General features: G+C 44.1%; 1 protein-coding gene across 2 annotated transcripts in view; it reads left to right on the forward strand.

The window, feature by feature from the left end:
- Positions 1-23529, forward strand: part of nedd9 (neural precursor cell expressed, developmentally down-regulated 9) — a 36451-nt gene that overhangs the window by 1510 nt on the left and 11412 nt on the right. The window contains exons 1-2 of one of the 2 annotated variants that reach the window (XM_037092518.1): positions 149-426; positions 15923-16339. In XM_037092518.1, coding sequence (XP_036948413.1) covers positions 415-426; positions 15923-16339 — 429 coding nt within the window. In that variant the 5' untranslated portion in view covers positions 149-414. Of the gene's footprint in view, positions 1-148; positions 427-15922; positions 16340-23529 lie in introns of those variants that run through there. The other variant, XM_037092519.1, reaches the window with a different exon arrangement.

Here is a 23529-nt window from a genome sequence, read left to right on the forward strand (position 1 = left end):
GCACATATTGTGAAAATGACGTAATTGTCCTTCAGCGCACACAGCGCTCGGGAGGGAGGGGGCGGGGTCATAACGTTTTTTTTTTTCTCTCTCTCTCTCTCTCGACCAATCAAACGCGTCGAATGTTAATGAGCTTGCCCGACCGTTGGATGTGTCGAGGAGCGACCCGGAGCGGAGAGTAGATACCAGAGAGGAGCGGTACCGACCCACTCACACTCCTCCCAGCGTGTTTTTCTCCCGTGTGTGAAGCTCTGGATGGCCGGTTGACCTCACGGAACCAACACTCCGGTCCTCTGTCACTCGGATGAGCGCTGTTTGAGGCCAGAAAGCGGATTTATTTCTCACTTTTTTTTTTCTTTTTTTCTTTCTTTTTTTGTTTTTAACCGGAGTCTCAGTGAGAAGCAGAGCTGCGAGATGAAATACAAAGTAAGTGAAGCGGCACAGATTGGATCGGGACTTTCTCTGGTCTCCTGAGTTCGGATTAGACGCTGTGGGTTTTGTGTCTTCGCGGCTGTTTTACGTGTGTTTTGGTAGATCACGAAACTTTTCCCACTTTAGTTTCACGTCGTTAAAGAACCACAGATTCTTTAAAATAAGGTCATCCGGGTGTGTTTGAGGCATAGAAGTGGTTTTTTAAAAAAAAACATGGAACCTGTGAATATCAGATGTGATGCTGGTGCTGCTTGTTTCTGCCTGAATCATATAGAAAAAAGTGACATTTGTGTGTACGTGAACGTCTCACGTCAGGCTGCTGATGTGTGTCTTCAGGCTACGTTTATTACAGCAGCACAGGGCCGGACACAGAGTAACACAAACCCTGCTCTCAACTTAGAAACGGTGACAGAAATAGAAATATGTGGCTTCTTATGTTATTTTAATCATCTGCGGCTGTTAAGATGCTTTAAAAAAAGATTTCTCTGAGGGCTAATTCGACACCTGCCAGGTATAACAATCACAGGAACACATGAATTGTTGCTGGTTGGACTTTTGTTTGGTTCTTGTTTTATTCAGCTGAGATTCTTTGTGAGATTCTTGAAAGCCAAAGAAAAGCCCTTCTACTGTTGTTCACTGAGAAATTGTAACTGACTACATTTACTCGTGTGATGCACTTTGAGGTAAATGCACTTTACCTGAGTGTTTCCAGTCTACCAGGAATTGGAGGCATTTATTTGATGCACTTTAGTTACCAGTTACTTTGCAGATTACATGCTGCATCGGAGCCAGAGCTGCACATTTATATCTCCATTCTCCTCTGCATAATACTTCCACTTTTCTACAATTTGGAGGCAAATATTGTACTTTTTAACTCCACTACAGTTATATGAAAACTTACTTTATAGATTGCATGCTGCATCAGAGCCAAAGCAGCACATTTGTAAATTGATCTATGTTGATTTCAGTGAGAATCAGAGAAATGCTGAGTTTTAGATCCCAAAGTATACAATGTATTAATCCATTACCTTTACTTGTACTTTAGATATTTAAGTAGATTAGATGGACCGGCCTGGCCCATTATCAGGGGCTGATACTGAGCATTTTTCCAGATATTTGTGTCTGACTGCCATTTAAATTCATTTAAAAATGCATCAATTCATCTGCAAAGTAACCAGTAACTAAAGTTAGTAAATAAATGTTGAGGACTGGAAGTATAAATTCTCAAGTGCACTTTAGCACAGTACTCAAGTTACAAGTTACATTCCCTCACTGGAGAGAGATTTTCATTTTAACTGTAAATGTGCATCAGTTCCAGTATCAGTTGTCAGTCACCTTGATTACTGAGAATCTGTGTCGGCCCTGAAATAACACATCGGTCAGTCTCTATCAGATACTTTAAGACTTTTGCTCGACTACATGTTGCCTGGAAGAATTTCACTTCAGCTAAACCAATATTTTAGCAAAATATCTTGACTTTTACTTCAATTACAGTCTCCCTGAGCTGGTGTGCAGATCTTTGAATGTCAAAACTCAAAGATGCTCAACTCAACACAAATCCTCATAAGTGAGAAGCTGGAAACAGGAAAAGCTTCAGTTTCACTTAACTGTCTAACAACTAACCAATTATTTGGCTTTGTTTTGACTAATGACATATTTTTCTTTTTCTGCAAAACTGTTCACTGATCAAACAGCAAAGGAAGAAGGAAGAGTCTATTTTCGGGGCTCATCCAGTGAGTTAAATGTGTAAATTAGCAACAAAATCTCGCAACAGTCCTGTTAAATCAGCCTTTACAGAGGCGTTAGAGGGAAAGCTTGGTCTCCTGAGGTTAACATATTCATATCAGGAAGTGCACGGCTGAATTTCCCACTTCATCATTTGACACTTTCACTTTGAGATCAGTCATGTCCTCATGAAACCCCCCACGATGCTCTCGTCATTGATTGGAGCTTGTGATTTGCTCTTTAACTCAGCATGCAGCCAATCAGAGGCTCTGTCCTGCCTGTCGCTGTCAGTCACGGAGGTTTACTCTGTGATGGAAGGCTCAACATCGGCTTCAACTGAGCAGAGTTGTCATGTTTTGATCTCTGCTTTGTTGAACACTTTAGAGCGTAAAACAGTGAAGCGTCGTCTCCCCTCCCGCTTCATTTCATTCATCAGACGCTTCATACGTGTTAGCTTGAAGGCCTCGAAAAACAAAACCGCACTGTGTCATGATTCAGGATTCAGACTTCGGTGTCCACAGGGGCTGGTGTCACTCTTCAGCCGGGTGTGGTTCTGATGGAGGGCGTCCACGCTGTGTGTATCTACATCATCATGGTCTGCGCTGACTCATTCTCCTGTTGAGCACAGAGAGCAGGCAGAGCCCAACAGTCCAGAGTGATGAGGGTGTTTTTTTCGGGGATTTCAGGCAAGGAACTTTCTCTGAACACGTCTCCATCGATCACTGTTTCATCGTCCGGGAGAGGATTGATCAACACTCGTGTTTCCAAGCTGTTATCTGCAACCTCTCTGACGTCTGCGCTCCTTTGTTTGCTTCCGCCACATTCAGGCGAGATAAGGGGGGCATAGAAATCATGCAGAGTGCTCTTTGCTTATGATAAACATATCCGCATTACGCAACACCTTCAGAGGAGAGCAGGGTGGCTCAGAGGCGTCGCCGCGGTCAGACGACACATTTTGCGTCACTCCTGTCCGAGTGTATAGTTTCCTCTCCCAGATCCTTCGTCAAACAGTTTCAGAGTTTTCACGTCCCCCTTTCAGCTCTCAGCTTTTGCTCTTGATCTCGGCTGCCGTGAATTATTCACAGCTATATTAAGCGCTCCTTTCCTGGCAGAGTGGTTATATTTCAACAGAAGCTTAACGAGGTCGCTGCGGCGGCCCTGAGGTGAGGTCCCGGCCAGACGCTGCACCCAAACCCCTCCCCTCCATCTCTGACATCAGAGATGTTTTCCAGCGGGTGTTCAGGTGTGAAGGGAAGGCTTGTCTTCCATAGGTCAGCTAATGCGTATAATCCTCCAGATGGAGGGGCACACAGATGGATCTCTTACAGTGTCTGTGAGGCCCACCGAGGAGGGAGAGCAGGACACATACACAAAACTGTGGTAGTTTAAAGGAGATATATGTACAAATTTTAGTTGTAAGCTTTTAAGAGTTACCTGAAATAAGAGATTTAAATGTTGAAGCGTTGGCGTCACGTTAGCTTAGCTTATCTTCAGAAATGGGGAAACGGCAAGCATGGCTCTTACTAGCTGACGCTCCTGCACTTGTTTGTTCTGAACACAAGTCAGAACAGAACTATTCTGCAGGTCGCACATGCAGCTAAAAACATATCAAGTTGAAAACAAATCATTGGTCCCAATTTCTTGGTCCCTAACTGCCCCCTGAAGAAGGAAATGTCTGTTTTGGGGGCTCATCCAATGACTTAAATGTGTAAATTAGCTTTATACATTTATACCTTTAACTGTTGTCTCCATCTTCACTTTAAACTCTTTCTCCAGAGAGCAAATCAACATATTTCCCGAAATGTGAAACTATCCCTTTAAAGTGTTGTGACACAACTGTAAAGAATTCCTTTTTTGTGCGTTCTCGCCCGGAGACCTCCTCAACCTTTCAACTCATTCCTCCGCAGCTGACGTAACTGTTGCAGAAATAGCTTCACAACCGCACTGAAGAGTGATTAGGTGAACCCAAATTCTGGCCAATACGTGTGTGTGTGTGTGTGTTTTACTTTTTATGGGTTCAGGTTCCAGGCGCTGGTCCAACAGCAGAGAGGGCTGGAGGAGAGCGGAGCAGACATTGTTCTGGGAGGGAGGGAGGGAGGAGGATCTGTGATGCTGAATGGGCCTGCAGAAAATGAAAGAAAAGAGGAAGTTGTGGGGGGAACGAGAGGGCAAACAGAGTTGGATGTATTGTGGTGGTTGATTTGGGGGGGGGTGGGGATGGGAGCCAGGAGGAGGTCGAGGAGGAGCAGCTCCCTGTGAGAACGAGAGCGTTTCGGGCGATTGTGCGTGGGAAGGTTGTTGGGAAGATGCACATGATTGTTTCAAGGTGCCCCCTGACATTGTTCATGAGCCTGGCAGCGAGTCGCTCACAGATACCGAGTCTGCTCCTCTGTGGAGAAAAGAGACACTTGTGTTCTCGGGAAAGCAAACAATCCTTTTCTTTGCTCGTTTGAGATCAACCTGAGCAGGTTTGAAGCAGTGAAGCAGCTTTTGAACGCAGACTGTTTATCGCTGCCTGTTTAAAAGTCGTGGTATTTTCAGCGCAGGATTCCTCGCCACTTCCTCGGCCCAAGTTTTTTTGCTCCTGTGCAGGATTCCAGTGAGCGTGAAGAGCTTCTCCCCCCCAGCGAGAATGAATAGCCGTCCCCCCTCCTCCTCCTCCTCCTCCCCCGCTGCGCCCTCGCCCCGTGAGCCAGCCATTAACATTTGAAAACGGTCAGTGGGGAGACAGACTATATTGTGTGAGGGAGAGGGGAGAGAGGAGACTACCCCGACGTCAGCAACAATGCACATAATCATTTCCATGTTTGACCTTTGGCGGAAATAATTTCTCGCCACCCCGGTTATTCCCCCCCTCTCCCGTCGAGGAATGCCAGCTATTCTGCAGGGTCATCTCTCAAAATGTAGCCGGGCCTCCGTCGGCTCGGTGCGACCCTGAGGAGAGTTCCTGACAGATAAGAGGAGGCCGGACAGCTGGGAAACACCGGGGAAGTAAATAAATGTGTTTAATACAACCGCACACGAGCTGAAAATGAGTTTGGAGGACTGACTTCTTCCACCTGAACGTATCGCTTCAGCCATTTTTCAAGCAAAAATGCACAGAATTATTTCACTTTTGCTGCATCGTGTTGGAAATTAATTGGGATTGTAGGTCAAGTTGTCCGCCGTCGCAAAGCATCAGTATCTGAGTTCAGAATGAGACCGAGAAACAAACCATCGTGCAAATTGGATGAAATTATCGCTCGATAAATCCTTTAATTAAACTTGCAAATAATCATTAGTCGTAGCCGAATACTTCAGAAGGGACTGAATTAATTCTTTAAACTGGTTTTAAAGTGAGTTTGATATCTTTAGCTAAACTTTGTTCAGGAGAAAATCCACCGTCCGCTGCTCAAACACAGTTATTAGAGTTACTTTATGATGGAACAAATAATATTTACTTTGTGGTTTATTGAGCCTTTTGTAATTTCCCGAAATATTCCTGAACGCCTTTTCCATTAAAACCTCACTGTAGTAGCAGGAAATCAATCAAAACGACTTAATATTCAGAGCTGACACAGTCATTCAACTGACTGAACGTTAGCTAACCACCAATCTGATGATTTGATTTCATCCTCAGTCATTATTATTCTCTGTTTAAAGCTTCTCAGATGTCAGGATTTCCTAGTAGTTTCCTGTTTTCCGTCATATTAGGTTCGACTTCTTTGGATTTTAGACAGTTTGTTAGACGAAACAAGACATTTAAAGACGTCTTCAAGGCTTCTGGGAGCTTCTCGAATGCACTTTTTTACAATTCTATGACAACGTATAAAAAAAACAACACAAGGAAAACCTCCAACTTCTTGAAATTGATGATTAAAATTCCTGCTTCTCACGGCTCCTGTTCAGTTTAAAGTAAAAAGTCAGTTATGTGTCCTGAAGGGTTGTTTTGGAACTGGAACGAGAAAACCAAAAATAAGATGAGAATAATAGAATAATCATTAGTTGTTGCTCTGCGCATCTTCTGATCAGTCAACCACTGAAACAAAGTACAACGTGAAAAAGCGAAACACGTCCTCAGTGGATGTTTTCTTAAGAACTGAAGTGTTAAAGGAAGAGTCTTTCCCTTCAGTAAACAAAAGATTCTCCTTTTTATCTCCGACGCCCTTCGTGTTTTCAAAGAAAGAAGATGGCAGCCTTTTTGTGCCTGTGGGATCTTTTGCGTGGCGTGAAATCGGGAGGACACTGGAGGGGAATCTCCATCTCATTGGCTATTCCTATATGTAAAACCGCTCAATGTGGCCCTGCGGAGATACCATGAGACATATTTCACATGTCGGCAATTCCCCCCGAGGAGGGATAAGCTCTCATCTCCGGGGGTTACCGCGATGCACTCATGTACCCTCGCTTGGCAAACGGTGCCAAGCTTGGAAATAATCCACTGCTCTCACTGCGCCAAAACTGAGCGCCTCTTGGCCCGAGGCCCCATGAATACCAACCATACTGTTGTTTTCTTGCGTTGCTGGCGCTTTCTTGACCCCTGTAGGTGCAGTAAATTGTCTTTACAGGGGCAGAGGTCAGTGTCAGCAACCAAACAAAAGCCCGGCCTGGACGCCCGCCAACACGGGGCGTCAAGCTGAAGGTCGGTTTCTCTTCCTGCTGCTTCACCATTCACGCAGTCCGACAATGACTTGGCAGAATATGAGAGGCAACGTTGCAAAATACGCTTCCCCCGGCAGCAGTTCCAGTTCACAGAATCTGATACACTTTTGAGAGAATATCTCCAGTGTGGTTTTCACCTCTAATTATAGGTTGTACTTGGCGTTCAGGAGCAGGAGCGAGGGAGTCCAAGATGTGAAATGATAAGACTCGGTCAGACGTAGCCGGGAACTCTCTAGGTTCTGCAGGAGGCAGGAAGCGCTGCGGGTTAAGGAGTGGGACGGAAACAGAGGAGGGCGTCATGTCAAGTTACCTTGTAGTTTATGTGACAGTAAAAAAAAAGAAAGAATTACAACTGTGATGAATGGGCAGAGTGAGGAGGAGCTGGAGGAGAACAGTCATTTTAACTAAGAAGTTACTCAACCCACTTCCAGTAACATCATCAGGAGGTGCTTTATGGTGACACGTCGTATTTCATCATGTCGTATTGTTTTCATGAGAACAAATGCATTTCAATTATTATTTTCATTCTAAATCAATCTAAATCCCACCATGAGTCGTTCATCAATTATGTTTAGGAAATGGCAGAAAATTAGTCTCTTCAAACCCAAAAACATTCTGATTATAAAAAGTAGCCTTTGCTAATCTTCTGATTTACTGAGTAGTAAATCATTTTCTGTATGAAACATTGGCTACATGTATTGTAACTAATACATGAGTCCAATATTGGTGTTAGTATTTAAAAATACATTTCCTGTCATGTCATGTAGCACTATCATACAGCAGCGGGCTAATGCTAACGTTTGCTGGAAGCTAAACTTACGTTAGCAGATGGATTAGCAAATGTTGTTTTACCCTAAATTATGGCTGGATTTCAGTGTGTTTTAGCTAGTACATCAGTCCAATATAGTTTTTGATATTTAAAATGAGCCAACAGTAGCGGTTGAATGCTAACTTTCGCTGGTAGCTAACCTAATGTTAACGAATGGAGTTTTGTATGTTTGTTTACCCTGAGCTACGACCCGACATCCGTCTGGATTTTCGCTATCCATTGTCTTTCCAGTCACTGATCAATTGAGAAGCTGTGATATGATTCCTCAGATGCCCTACGTTTGTACAACGCTGAGTGTGACGTTGAAAGACAATGGCCGCCGTGTGAACACGGTCTGTTAGCTAGTAGAAATGAATCACAGCAGCAGTTTAGTGGTTTGTTTCTTTGCCAACAGACGCAATAATGAGTCTTGTGTAGGGTTATTTCTACACAACCACAATTATCAGGACACGTCACACCGAGCCCCTCCAGGCCGATGGAGAGAAAGCCTCTATTCACTCCACCCGGTGTTTCATGAAAGACGTTTGTCTCCCCAGTGTAAATATGACACCCATCGCCTTCCCTCCTCTCATTTGTGATTCACGGGCTGCGGCGCTACAGGGGGAATATCTCCACTCCACCCTCTGAACAGCAGTGGCAGCGTGGCCACCATCTCCTCTCTTGACAGGAAATGATGTGCCATGTTGCGTATAACCACACTGCAAGCTTCAACTAAACCACCAATGCTCAACACACCACACAGTTTTTTAAGGGTGGAGGTGTAGTCGGTGAATATGCACGACTAAAACTGAGTCGTAATCGTGGAGTTTCCCTAAAAAACAAAACATAAATAAGAAGGTAAATTCTGTGGGTATTGATCTGTTAGACTTGTATGGTTATTGTAGGCTACTGATCATTGAACAGCTCCGTTCATGCCACTGTAACTGTGTCCTGACTGTTGATTTACCACTTCTTACGTAAGACGCTGATCAGTCGCTGTGTAACTGCTGCAGTGCCTGTGTTGGATCACTTTTCCCCTCAGGAGGCTCAAAATGAAAAGCTGTGACATGGACCTTTCTTTTTTTTTTTTTTTTCCACCAGCGTTCTTCAGAAATAGAGGAGGTGAAGTTTCACCGAGCTCCGGCTGTATAATTAAGTTAATACACGGCCACTGGCTCTGCGAACGAGGCTGTAATCAGAGGGTCAACCTTCCTGCAAACTGTCCAAATGAAGAAATTACCATGTGCTCTGAGCTCTGAACCGCTTCCCATGAGCCCTTTCCCTACCCAGAACCCTTCAACACGGCCCATTTATTTGAACTGGCTCTCACCCGCAGCAGGCCGCACTCTGAGGAACGGCTCGTAAAAGTCATCAGGTCCTCATTATCGTCATTACTATAATTATTTTCTATATTTAACCATGTGAAATGAGGCCAAATGAGTGTGCTGGTTCGCCCCTTTCTGCGAACCACCCCGGGACACGTGTTGCAGTGGTACGGCCCTAATTCTACACGATGCCGAGGTGCTGCGCGACGTTCTCACAGTCGGGGCGTACCACTTTTTTTTTTTTTTTTGTGGTAGCAGGTCACGTTTGTTCAAAAACATCCCCGTGTGTTTGAGACCTCAGGGCCGCTCCCCCCGTTGCCGTGGAGACTGTTTTTCTGTTATGTCGGTGCGGTCGTGTTTTCTGACCAAAAAGCATTTGTGAGCTTTGTTTTCGCCAAAGCCACCTTCATTATTATTATTAGATTGACGTGAACCCCAGAGAGGCCGAGCCAAAACCACCCAGAGAGCTTCTGACCGAAAAGCAAAAAAGGTGGAGCCCCCTTTTTTTTTCGGTGAAGTTACATAAGTATTTTTATTTTTGGCGCGGTCAGCTGCAGGGCTCTCTCTCTCTCTCTCTCCACACAAATGAGAGGTCGTTTGTACTGTTTGTGTTCAGGCGAGACGCTGGGTGGAAAAAAAAAAAAAAGAAAGTGTCTTGTTGATGTAGAGGTGTGTGAGTCATCGCTGAGAGGGGCTCTGGGTGGAGGTGGAGGGGCTCCGACAGCTGGGTCTTCAGGCTGTACATGGAGCTCCAGGTGCGAACGCGGACGGCTCGGCTTCGCACGATTCCTTCGCTTTTTCTAATGACGAAAACACACGTGGCTGTGAGAAAAGCGTCTCCGAGGGGCCAGATGTTGTGAGAGGGCACGATGGTAGACCCGGGAGAAACCCCGACACAAATAAAAACACGTGTGCGGCAGCGATACACCTCCTTTTATCTTTTTAATGTCATCTGGACCTGATCTGGTTTTGTTTGGGTTTTTTTTCCGGTAATGAGGCCAAAGTTCGTGAGGCTTCGTCATCAACTTCTTTAAAGCGGAAACAATTAGTCTTTTAATCATTTAGTCAACAACCTGCAGCCATTGTTCCTAATAAATGAATCGCTTCAGTCATTTTTAAAGCAAAAGTGGAGCAAACCTCTCAGATTGTTGCCTCTCAGATGTGATGATTTGCTTCTGACAGCTTTGGTTTTTGGACTTTCGGTTTGGCACAACAAAACACTGACGACGTCCCCTATGAAATCAGTGATTACAACTTGTCAAATTTGAATCTTTGGGGGGTAAATTCAATATATTTGGTATAAGAAGTGAGGTAAAACAGTCTGTTTACTGAGATGCAGCTTGTTGAGCCTTAAGGGCCACCATACAAGTTATTCTCTTTAGATCAGTCTCACTAGAGTCTTTTTTAGTCTCGTTTTTTGTGTTTCGGATGAGACAGGCCGGTTTGTGTCCCACTAAAGGAAATAAAAGGGTTAATCTTGCAAATGTCATCATCGTTTTTACACACTTAACAACAAGGAAGTGAAGCAAATGTCTAGAAACCACAAAGACGGACTGGAACTCATGATTATTTCAATTGGCGAAACCCAAAGACGTTTACTGTCACAAAGGAGGAAGGAAACTATTCGCGTTTAAGAAGCAGGAATCGTTGACTTCTATTTTCGACTGACTGAAACTTAACTGATTCGATTATGAAAACAAGCAGACGATTGATAAAACAGTCGATAACTAATAGATTAATTGCCGCAGTTCCACCACTAATGCTGTCACCGTCACAGTATTGATGTCAGTCAGACTCCGTTTGTGGAGGCGGCGCATCAACAAACATGGCGACTACAGTTGAAACCCCCACGTACAGTATCGGGTCTTGCGGTGAGTCCTGGTGACCACAAGGATCGACATGTGGTCACACACTTCACCTTTGTTCTCACTGTGGTTTTTTACAGTACGCGCGTAAACATAAAAATGTACGGAACTTGTGATAACATTTATAACACCTCCACCAATAAAGACCGGGTCACAGATGAGTTCAAGCACACTGACTGACTGGAGGTCTGATCACACTGAACGAACAGGTTGTTAGCTCCAATGTCTAACAGGCTACATGCACCTCCTTTTTTTGAAGTGATGGAGGGATGAAGCTCCTGTTTGTATGCTCCGTCCCCGCTGCAATCGGCGCAGGTGAAGCCGACTATTAAAGCAGAGGCTTCACATCTCTGGCATAAACACTGGTTAGTCACAACACGAGCGACTGCACCGCTCGCCATTGATCCTCCTATAAACACATGTGTTTGCCATTTGTCAGGCGGGGAGGGCCCCTTCTGCTTCACCCACAGCCGAGTGCGGCTTCCAGGAAGTTATCTGTTGTAAGTCAGCGGGCGGTCGGCTGCTTCCTAATGTAAATATGAAGCTTTTTCTGGTCGTCTGACCTCAAGTCTGGATGAAATAACACGGGTGGCAGAGGTGGATATTGAAGGTTAGACAGCAACAACAAGATCTTATCTCGAGATGATGTTAAGGGCTTTTAATAGCTGGCTGTGTTTTGCTTCATTAAAAGGTTTATTTAGTCTCTTGAACAACATGTTTGAGGAAGTAATGTGTCTGACACAGTATCATTTAAAGGTGGACTATGTAGTTTTGGGGGAAACATGTTATTCATGACTGAATAAACAAAGGAAAACACAAATTTTATATCACGCTACTTATATTTGCAGGACTTCACACAGTCATCTGGGGACCGTAATACACTCTGGGGACCGCTTGTTTATTCAGTTATGGATAAATATTTCTACTGAATATGTGTCTAAAATTGTAGTATTAGAGTATTAATATCATAAGAGTCACTTTTCTGAGTTTGAAATTTTTACTACACAGTGCAACCTAGTTTTGCTAGCAGCTAGCATATATAGCAATGTGTCAGGAGTTAGAAACATATGAAAATAAATTGTATTCAACCAGGTTTGCATCATTTTGTGTATTTGACTCTTACAATGTCTTTAGTTCAAATGTTTCTTGAAGTTCCAGAGGTGATAAAACAATGCCGACAGAGGCATCAAAACAAAACTAGTCCTGAGATGAGTTCACAATCTGCACCTAGGGCCTCGTTAAAGTGCGAATGTGTTGTGTGACCGTGTTTCCGAGCTGTCAGATGTTTAGCAGGCATAAAGCATCTACGTGTGGCGTAGAGGTGACAGTTTCTCTCGCACGTTTTTCTCCCTCTGCCCTGCAGAGGTGGTTTTCACTACCCCTTTTTTTCCATTCCATTCGATGGATTGTGATTGTGAGGTGTGCGCATGTGGTCAAGTGAAACTGGCATTCTTGATTTGACAGCTGGTTACAGCGCTCGCTATAATTAGAAGAGACAACAGCGGGGTGAAACATGCTGCTCTTGCATCTGTGAGGTGATTTAATTTCTCTTGCAAGCATCAAACACAGTTAACCGCAGCAGGACGCCTGCAAAGAACCACTCATATGGACGGATCCGCTCTCCATACTTCAAGAGAAGTTGCACAGCTCAGTCTGAAGCATCTTCAGCCTGTACTCACAGGGGGGAAACCCACATTTGACTTAAGATTGGTGACGCCTTAATGTGTATAATCTGTTATCCGAGTATTTTCTTCACCGTGTTATCATCATTATCATCATTGCCTGCCAATTTTCGAAAAAGTCTGACAGATGTTTGGATTCTGCCGCCGTATTTCTGCACAGCACCTTTTACAATTCAGCCGGGTTTCAGAAAATTCTCTGTGCTTCGAGGTCTTTCTGCAGATTTCTGTCCAGCTTTAATAATAAGGCTGTAATATTCTCGTCATTATATCTCAGAGACTTTCTCTTTACCCATGAAGGCCTCTCATCTTAGTCACAGACCACTTCTGCATGAGAAAGTATTAAACTTCAAGTCAGATCATGAATGTTTTATTCTCTCTCTGTCTCACTATTTCCTTTAGTTTTCTGACAGCAGGAGTTGAAGCTTTTTGAGTAACATTATTTGTGAATGAAACAAACAGGAACATGCACCTGTAGATGGCAAATTTAGGGCTCATGAAACAATAAATAAACTATAACTCTGCGCAGTTACGAGCCTGATTAGTACAAGCAGACCTCAGAGAGATCGAGAGGAGTTCCGGAGTATGAAAATGTTTTCATCTCTCTTTGATTTCTACAAATGTATTCAAACTCTTAATTGGAGCTGCAGTTGTAATCAAAGTAATCAGCGTCTTGTTTCCTCGTGGATGCCTCTGCCAGCCTGGATCAAATTATAGGACTAAGTAGACATACATCCGCTCCCATTGGGCGACGTTGACCCCGGGGGGTCACGATTGAACTTGTCGCAGGGAGCCGGTGGCCGCAGGGCGATTGTATGGGTGTAATTGTGCAGCGGGTGTTGCTGGCTAACGGCCCTGACAGCGCACTTAGACAATAGCCAGGGAGGCCAGGCCCACAGAGAGAGATAACGACGTTAGTAACAGAAAGAGTTTCACATGGGAACTGCTTGAATCAGGCCTGGGTAGGAAAGAGGAAGGCCAGAGAGGGTTCACGACAGCTTCAGACCAGCAGCAGCCGCAAAATGAGCTTCCTGGTTCCCACAGTGAGCTGCTGCAGTGTGTTGCACCAATAAAAGTTCTAGAAAGTTAAGCGAAACTGAATCACTCTCTCTCTCTCTGAGGCTGTTTACACTTGAAGCTGCTATTTTTGACTTACGTTTCTGATAATCCTTGATCTGTAGGAGTGTTTCTTTTCTGGTCCAAATGTGCATGTAGATTTTTAAGTCTGATTAGGACTCAGATTTTATCCTCAAGTCACCTCATTTTAATCCGACACAAGTGGATTTATACTGTGAGATGAGACTTAAAGATTTAGAGTCAGCAGCAATGTGGCTTCAGTCCTGCTTTCGCTTTTTAGTTTCATCTTCATTAAGACATTTATTAACAAAGCGTTTGCTTGAAAGAATAGAATACATGTAAGAAGACATTAGCTAACTTGCAGCTAATATTAGCTACCATAACAAACTGGTCATCTGGATGAGTGCTAATTTGTTGGCTAACATTACTAAAACAAGTTCTAGGCTACGTAAACTTTTGTGCATCGAACATTAGCTACCATGTTGTTTGATTGGTTAAGGTTTGGTTATCTAAACTGTTGTGTAAGCTAACATTATCATAATGCCTAATGTTGACAAACATTAACTACTGTCTTGCTAATATTAGCATGGGTCTGTAATTTTAGATGATGTGCTGGCTAACATCAACAAAGCAACTATTTTTGGCTACCTAATGTTAGCTAACTTCTAGCTAACATTTGCAACCATAAGTAACTGATCATCTCATTTGTTTACGGTAGGTAATGTTAGCTTATGCATTGGCTAACATTACCAAAACTGACTGAATGTCACCTAACATTGTTGTTGTTTTAGTTTTCTTTGGTCTGTGTTATTTAAGGTGATGTGTTGGTTAACATTACCAAAGCAACACTTAGGCTACCCAGTGTTAGAAAACTAGCTAGCTTACTTCCAGCTATCATTAGATGCCATAAACAACTGCTCATTTAATTTGTTTATGGTTGATAATGTGAACATTAAGTTGTTCCATCTTCATTATAAGATCTGGCCTAGCCATTTTATTGCTAAAGCGGTAGAGTTAAAGACTGTGGTACTTGTTTTTTATCGTCCTTACGAGGCCCATCTGACTGGATAGTTTGGCTGAAAAAAATTAAATTGAGTAGATTGACTCACACGAAACACAGACAATCTGGGATAAGTGAACATCAAACACTCTTTTCTCTCTGTATCTGAAATTAAGGTGCCCTTGCGCAAGGCACTTAATCCCTAATTGCATTTATGGCTCATACGTATATTACAGTACAGTGCTATTGTTGTGAAGTTGTGAAATTGTGGTGAATCTCCCATGAGTTTGTTATGAGGGTGAAGCAGCTGAAAAAGGAGCATTCATGCTCAGTTAACTCTTTCCCCTGGATGAATAAAGGCTTAAGGGAGAAGATTGATGCATTTACTGGGGCAATTAGTCTTAAATGCCTCTCTCAGACACAGAAGTGGCACACTCTGGGGCTTTTCCTATCTCCGAAATCTGTGGTTTTGAGTCATTATCCCCTCAGCCCTCGCCGGCCCTTTAGATAACTGTGCCCTGGAGCAGGAGCACAAGCTGAGAAAATCCCATCAAGTTCAGATCGGTTTGAAAGACATCTGGTGCGGAGCTGCAGGCCTAATGCAATCCTGCATGGTAATCTGAAGTGCAGAAAGAAGTTCACCAGCATGTCATTCACTGAAGCTTTCCAAAACTGCCATTGATGTTTTGAAAATTAGGGTAAACTGGCGTTTTAAAAGAATAGTTTAGGCAACACTCTTACTCTCTTTAATGTGGTGGGGTGGATTAGGGGATTCGTAGCACTTTCATGTCTGTATAGTAAACACAAAGCTGGTAATTAGCTTAGCTTAGCATTGAGACTGGAAACTGGATGAAAAAGCTAGCTTGGCTGTGTCCAACAATGACAACATCCACCTACTAGCACCTCTACAACTCACTATAAAACATGCTGTATCTTGTTTTTTTTTAATTCTCTAACAAAACAGATTAAAAAAGCCAAAATATGTCTTGATCGGCCCCCATAAAACCACAACATGGTGTTTTTACAGATGGTTTATTCATTTTTGTTTTTGGTTTGGATTAAAACAAACAAGACATAATATGTTAATTAGCTTGTTTTACTGGTGCTGGACATTACAGGGCTAGCTAGCTGTTTCCCCGTTTCTAGTCTTCGTGCTAAGATAAGCTAAACTGCTGCCGAATATAGCTTCATATTTAAAGTAGAGCAATAAGAGCAATATTCTCTTCAAACTTTAAAGAAAGCAAGTAAGAGAGTGTCCCAGAATGTAAAACTACTCTTTTAACATTTAATAGAATATAAAAAGCCTTTTCGTGTTAAAATGAAGCAAACATCTTGCTCTAACGACGGTCTGCTCTCTCTTTCCCTTGCAGAACCTGATGGCGAAAGCGTTGTACGACAACATGCCGGAGTCCCCCGAGGAGCTGGCCTTCCGTAAAGGGGACATCCTGACCGTCATAGAGCAGAACACAGGAGGCCTGGAGGGCTGGTGGCTCTGCTCACTGCACGGCCGCCAGGGCATCGCCCCCGGCAACCGCCTGAAGCTGCTGATTGGACCCATGTTCGATGCCCAGTCGCCAGCCGCCAGCGCAGCCGCACAGTCCTCCCCTCAGAGCTCGGGGTACCAGCAGAAGCCTGCCTTGGGGGCTCAGGGGATCTACCAGGTGCCCCCATCCCTGCAGAGTCCACAGCAGCAGAGTCAGCAGAGCATCTACCAGGTTCCTCCCTCACAAGATGTCTACCAGGTCCCACCGAGGAGCACGCTGGCTGCTGATAACGCTCCAAACAAGGTGAGACAGAAAGAAACAAGACTCTGGTTTACATTTCCCTGCAGGCTGCAGTCAATCTGTCATTTAGTTTTTGATTAATCATTTAATCAATTCATGCAGCGTGGAGAGCCGAGAAGGCTGGAGCAGCTGATTGAACCGATTAGCCTTCAAGTAGAAGAACAACCTGTGGACTGCATGTTGTTCGACAACGTGACTGGAAAACGCCCATCACTTAGTCTCCACTGTCCACTCTGACATCCTGTCATTTCTTGTTTTGTCGAAGAAAAAATCCAGGACCGAAACATATTCCATTTTCAGTGATATAAAATAGGAACAGGAGGCAAATCTTCACATTTGAAAGGGTGGAACCAGAATATATTTGGCGATTTCTGTTGGATAAAAGACAGTTAATGACTCGGCTACAATCCATTTATGTGTTTGGATTTTCAGACATGAATTTCCTGCAACGTACTGGACATATGGAACATACTTTAAACTCTCATTACCAGTGATTTATTAGATAAGGGGTAGAGAGCCGGATGAAGGCATAGATAAATGGAAAAACGTAGGCTGGTCCGCACGCTGACCTCTGGAGAGAGTTCTTCAGGATCAGAGCGGATTTAAACCATAACATAATCTCTGCTGGTCTGGCCTTCACGGGCTGGTGTGGATATTAGATGTGATGGAACATGGCATTTACGCATTTACACCGTGACCTGTTAGGCTGTCAGCCTGCCACGACTCTCATCAGTGTGATTGCACACACGCAGAAACGCAGCAGAGAGAGATTGTGTGTCTGCCATGTGAAATGTGTACAGGGTGTGCCGGGCCTGGTGTTCACCACAGAGCAGGGTAGTGTTTTTGTGCAGGGCTCCCATTTGGCTTTTCTTCTTGTACATTGGCACACTGTGTGTAGCAGAGCCAGTCTAAGCCACAGAAGGGGGGCAGTGAGTATGGGAATAAGTCGTGGAAAAGCAAACAGTACAGCGCTGGTTTTTAGATTTTGGTGAAGCACAGCTGCCTGAAAGTAGGTTTTCCTTATGTATTTTGAATGCTGTACACTTGGTACAGCCAGTACAATAACCGCTGGCATGGTCCTTTACTGTATAGCTATATATACTGTCCTCCATTTTTGTAATTTTGCTGGAAGGATGGTGTCTCATTTAAAGCATATATCCCAGGCTGTCTTCGAAAATAGAAAATAGAAATTCTAGTGAGTCTCGTGTGTTCTGATACATACACAAAGGAATCATATAGACAAGTTTTAATCAATATTCATTGGAAACTTGGAGCTTAAGCTGTCCACATATTTAACAAACCAAACTTACAAACAGGGTATATAGAGGATATATTGAGAAAACCGTTTGCTTCATAGCCTAAGCAGAACCGCAGCCTTCATAAAAGTACAAAAGCACGACTTAGAAATAGAAAAATAGACAAAAGAAGACTCAAATTCAAACATGTAACATAAAACATGTAATATTACAGCTACCTTGACTAACTTCCAGCTAACATTAGCTACCATAAACGTCTGTCCATTTCCTTTGCTTATGCTAGGTAGTGGTAGTTCATTAACGTCACTAAAACCAACTGGGTTTTACCTAATGTTAGCATTCGTTAGCTAACTTCCAGCTAGCATTAATTAACATTAGCTACCGTGTTGTTTAGTTTGTTTATGGTAGACTGTGGAAGCTGATGTGCTGGCTAACATAATCAGAAGTGATGGGATGTTACCTAATGTTAGCTAACTTTAGCTACCTTCCAGCTTACATTAGCAATGCAACTGGTTTTTATTTACGGGATGTCTTGTTAGCTGATGAATAGGGTAACATGACCAAAAACAACTGACTGGACTGGATGTTACTGGCTAACATTCGTTCACATCAGCTAACATGAGCTACCATGAATGACTAGGTCGGTCCAGTCGCTTATGGTAGCTATTGTTAGCAAAAATGAGCTAGATAGGCCTATTGCTTTGCTGACATTGACTCTACTTGTGCCACGGTTACACTGCACTTTAATGTCATTTGAGGCACCAAAAGCTAAACAGTCCATGTGTGTATATATGTTTAAATGCACCAGATGAACAGGAGCGAGCACGGTGATCCTTCATTACAGATGGAAGTCATTTGGCAGGTGTGTGCTTAAAAAGGGAAGGAAGAATTTTCCTGTGTATTCAACCGTTTAACTAGTTCTAGCACCTCCGACCAGATCATCCCTTCAGGAGACGGATAGTAATTACATGCCGAATGAGCTTTTGATGTCCTGAGGGTGTTTTTTTCTAACAAATCAGGCCCAGCCATCATGGAAATGAGCTAAGGTGTGCATTTTGCTGGGTAAATAGGCGGCAGGCGCCGAAGGCTTAGAGGACTTTGTGTGATTCACTGTGTGATAAAGTCAGTGGGAGCCGGGGGGCTGAGAGGAGAGACCTGTCAATCAACCTGCACACTGCAGCCCTGTCTACCAACACCTCTGTTTTCCACCGCCAAGCCTCAAGGAGCGGTATTAAAAACGGCTTTGTTGATAACATGGAAAATTAAATGTGCTTCTAATGAGAGTGCTGTAATCATGTTATTGCAGAGATTAAATTAAGTCTTGGACGTTCAACTTTCCCTCCAATCTGTGGTTATCAAAGTAGTGCAATTTTCAGCGGTTGTTCCTGTCTGTTAAACAGAAAGATTTCTTCTTATACTTGCGTCTGTGTGTCACTGTACTGGAGGGGTCCAGACAAGGCTCTGTTGTTTTCCAGGGACGCCTGACTGTTGGACAGCAGCCCCATCAGCCTCTGTGGCCGCAGTCGGCCCTGACGAAGCCAAACAGCAAAATCTGTAGTGAAAACAATTTTAGGAGAAGTATTGTTGGCTCATGAAGTGGAAGTTAAAGGAGCTATTTTGGGCATTCGGGGGTTGAAAAATCCTTTATTGTGAAAGGACAGGAACTCACCCAGTGGACTCATCTGCACACAAGTTACATAAAGACATAAGGTAACGATTGTTTTTCATAGAAAACTGCTGATGCATTAATGCGTTTCTGTCAGGTTACTTTCACATTGAGGGTCAATTAAGAGCTATTTCTTTCCTGAAGAACACCAATTTAAGCTTTAAAATCTGGGTTAAATATGGCGCTCAACTCTATTCCTACATAATGTTCATTATTCCATTAACGCTTTTGGTTGGTTCTGTTTAAGATACAATATTTCAGCTCAACTCGGGAATATTTGAACAGGTATAATCTGCATTATCCAACTAGAAAAACGAGGTAAAGTCACTGACAGATAAACCCGAAAATCATTTCTAAATCAAGATTACCTCAAGATCAAAATGTTTTTGGTAACATGTGTCATCCTCTGAAAACTCAGTGCAGGTATTAAAGGATTATTAATTAAAGTGTGTGCATGTAAAGCTGCTTATAAGTGTTTACGTTGCATTGTGGGTAATGTAGGCTTCATTGTGTGGAATAAGAAAGATGATATCTCTGGTTCTGCTGTGTCCACTTTGATCATTTATTTTCAAGATGTCCATAATGAGTCTAACATAGTTACAGAAGTTCACTGTAGACCAGTGGACTGTTTGTCCTGCATTACCCACAATGCAACTTAGCCACTGAGTGACATCACTGGAGGCAGTTCATCAGAACTGCCTAAAAATCATAATGGTGGCAAGATGTTAACAACTAGGATATGAATCACAGTGTGTTGGAGGTGAGTTGTGCTACTTATTTATTTTTTTAATCAGTGTGGTGGTTTTAGTTTTAGGTTGCGATGACAAAGCGTTGTGGCTTCTTCACTCAAGCAACAAGATTCAGGTAACCAGAGCTGCTCATTTTTACCAAACTGATGGACAAAACATTTCTCAAAGCCCACATAATTCAAACCGACGGCCGTAACATAAACCCACTGTAAACTCAGAATTATCCGAGAGACTTTAAAGTGCACCGGAGGCGTTGCTCCTCTTTGAAACTCTATAAGCAGAATTCTGGGTTGTAGTATTTGTGGATATTTGTCGACTTGACATCCAAAACCCTGACCTTTGCTCTTCAAAACACTGATCTCAGGTCTTGTTTACTACCAGAGCGGTATTGAAGACAGGCTGTGAGCGCTGACTCACGCTGTGTGTGGTGTGAGGTGCTCAGAGCTGGCAGAGCTGAACGGGGGGGAAAACAGCCATTTTCTTGTTTTTCAAGCGCAAACACAGCACGCAGACACATGTTCGCTCCCCAAATGATTATGGAGGCTGATGCAGGCTTCCTCCACTCATAATCCCCCTCTCGTATTACCCCTAAAGCCTCCCGCGGAGAGGAAGGTTCCTGTGCGTCTTGTCCACACGTATCCTCCAGAACGCCTCCTCGGGGTTTGCATGCCAGTGCTGCAGTACAAATCCAGCTTGGCGACTGGTTATTTTCCCTTCATGTGGTGTGGGGCTCTGGTACATGAAGGCACACTGAGGTTTGGCTCTCTTTGCTTCTCTGGCTGTTTTGGTTTGATGCTGCAGCCTTGTCCTTGGGTGACCCTTTGGGGAGGGAGAGCCAGGACCCCCCTCCCACCCTCACCCTCTTCAAGGCCTCCTCGCTGGGACCGTGTGGGACAGATGCCTCCAGCTCTCGTCCAGACAAAGAGGGCCCCTCACATGGAGGCCAGGCTTTTATCACTCCGTTCTTCATCTCTTTATTCTTCGGCTCTGAAAGGTGTGTCTGTTTCACTGCGCCAGTTTCTCCCCCAGCGTTCCCGTTTCCGTCGTGCTTCCGCCTCTGACTCAGGCGCTGAGGTCATGGCATTCAAAGATGGGTTGGGTTCAGAGTTCAAAGATCTCCCCCCCCCGCCCGGGCTCCTTATCTGCACCCACCAGACGGCCTTTCCATTCCTCACTTCCTGGCTCACGTTGGCGTGGTGTGCACCTTGTATGGGCATTTCCTGCGTTCACTGTGTCATACCCATAGATCCAATCTGCCCATTGGTGCCATAAAAAGGTAGCGTTTCAACAAAAGGTTTAATTGACTCCCACACAACTCAAGGAAGTGCACTGATAGCTGTTTATGAGTAACAGGGGTGTGCTATCTACCTTGATAAAAGTCTTCTTTGGGAGTAACCAGGTTATGTGTAATGAATGGCTTGTTTGTTTGCCTCTGCCATATTTTCTCTGCCTAATCATGCGCGCGACAATCTCAGTAGCAGATAAGTGAGTTATTTCTTCCTGGAGCGAGCCGGCTCCTTCAGACGCTTGTCTGCTCGCCATTGTCGCAGTCGTGATGAATCGCCGGCCCGTGAGGTTTGACCGAGGGGGCAAGGTTATAAATCAGTTGTACCAAAAGTAATCTGCTCTGCGGCGTGCATACCGAGAGACTAGGAGGACTTTCTCCCCTTGAAAAGTTTAGAGCAGAGAGTGTGATAAATGGGCAGAAGTCGGCGAGAAGACAGGAAATGCTTTGCTGAAAGTTAACATTTTAGCAGCACAGCTGCAGAGATGGTAATTACCCAAACCCAAGCTGACTTTCAGATTACCGTTGTTATCCAACCAGCTGCCCAAAACCCAAAGAGATTCTGTGTCTTGCAATAGGAGGCAAAGAAAAACAGGAAATACTCACATCTAAAAGCATTTTCAGCCACACCAGCAGCTCTGTGGATGGATGTCAGCCCGCTGCCTCGGTCCAACTATCAGTTGGATTGGAGGGAAACTTGCTGCAAACAGTCTCGTTGCCCAGAGGAGGATTCAGACTGACTTTAGCGATCCCCTGACTTTTACTCTCAGGCCACCATGAGGTTACTTTTGTTGATTCTTAGTAAACGAACTATTGGATGGACGCAAATTCATGTTCCCTTCTGAATGGATTGAATGAATTCCCCTGATTCAGGGCAGGATAGGAGCACTGGTTGCCAGCGTTAGCCTATAAAGCTCCGACAGTGTCCCGGTAATGAAGCAGTGTTCCTTTATTTTGATCGCGTGAAGTTATGAACAATGCTAAAGACACCATATTGACACCCTGACGAAAACTGATGATGCATCTTGAAGGGTTGTCCCATTTCTTAGGGGGAGATTTAAACCACCACCAGTCGAAAAAATAAGGGAAAGGGATCAGAACTGGAGCTTTAGTCTTGTTTCTTAGTAAGGGTTTCTGCTCTAGGGTCGTTTCTCATTCCACATTATCCTCCTTTCTTCTTCGAGGATTGTCTCATGATATTGTATTCCTAGAAAGTAAACAGAATGTCAAATTCATCTCTTAACATTGCGTCTCTGCAGATAATCACGCCGGCCAGATTAAAGAAGCTGCTTTGATCAGAGAGGATGAAGGATGATCCTTATTAGAGCTCAAATCAGTGTGTTCCCTTTTAATGCCCCTCATTAAGCGCGCTGTCTGTTTGGGTTTAGCCACTTGGACGCGTCACAGAGACGGCCGAGAGCCTCGCAGGACTCACCAGTTAATTACCTGCATTAATTAGTTTGGCACCTTTAATAGGCTGCTGCAGCTCCGAGTGGCTGAGGGGGAGCGTTACCGAGCAGTTCTGAGCGGCGAGGGGAAAATGGACCACAACAGTGCGAGAGACGCCTTTGTGCTGTGATTCAGCAAAACAAAACAGGTCACTACAGAGCAGGAACACACCCTACAAAAACACCACTCTTACTTCACGTGTGAGTGATGTCACGGTTAGATCGCCACACCTGGTGGTTCAGATGAGCCTGTGCGCACGGAGGTAGAAACTGAGAGAGAGGTCGACTTTGATGGATTCGATAAGAGGACAAGAGAGGAGTTGATGTGCTGTGAATGAGGAGACGGATGGATGAAATTCAATAGGCAGCCACTCGGACGGCGGTGTCATTGTGACCGCCTTCTACGAGCGGTGAAAAGCCTCGTTAGCGTTGTTGATTTGTGTCAGCGGGAGGAAGTGGCTGTGTGTGTATGTATCTGATGAAAAGGTGTGAAATGACAATTTCCTGTGAAATCGTGCCACATGTGCGTGACTCGCCCACAGGCGATGGTGCAGAAGTGAACCACGTGACGATGCTGCTGAAAATATAATGACAGTAATGAGATTTTTTTTTTTCCCCCAAGTGTTTCGGCAAGGCTTCAGTGTTTAAAGACTTTGAACTCTGCTGGAGTGATCAGCAACCATTTTGTGCCAGAATTCAACCCTTTACTCAGCGTTTTGGATGTGAAATCTGGTGACTGCAGAGGCCGCAGCGTTTGATTCTCGTCTTTCTAATGGTAAAACCGTTCAG

The sequence above is a fragment of the Acanthopagrus latus genome, chromosome 3 (genome assembly GCF_904848185.1).
Source record: "Acanthopagrus latus isolate v.2019 chromosome 3, fAcaLat1.1, whole genome shotgun sequence".
Classification (NCBI taxonomy): Eukaryota; Metazoa; Chordata; class Actinopteri; order Spariformes; family Sparidae; genus Acanthopagrus; species Acanthopagrus latus.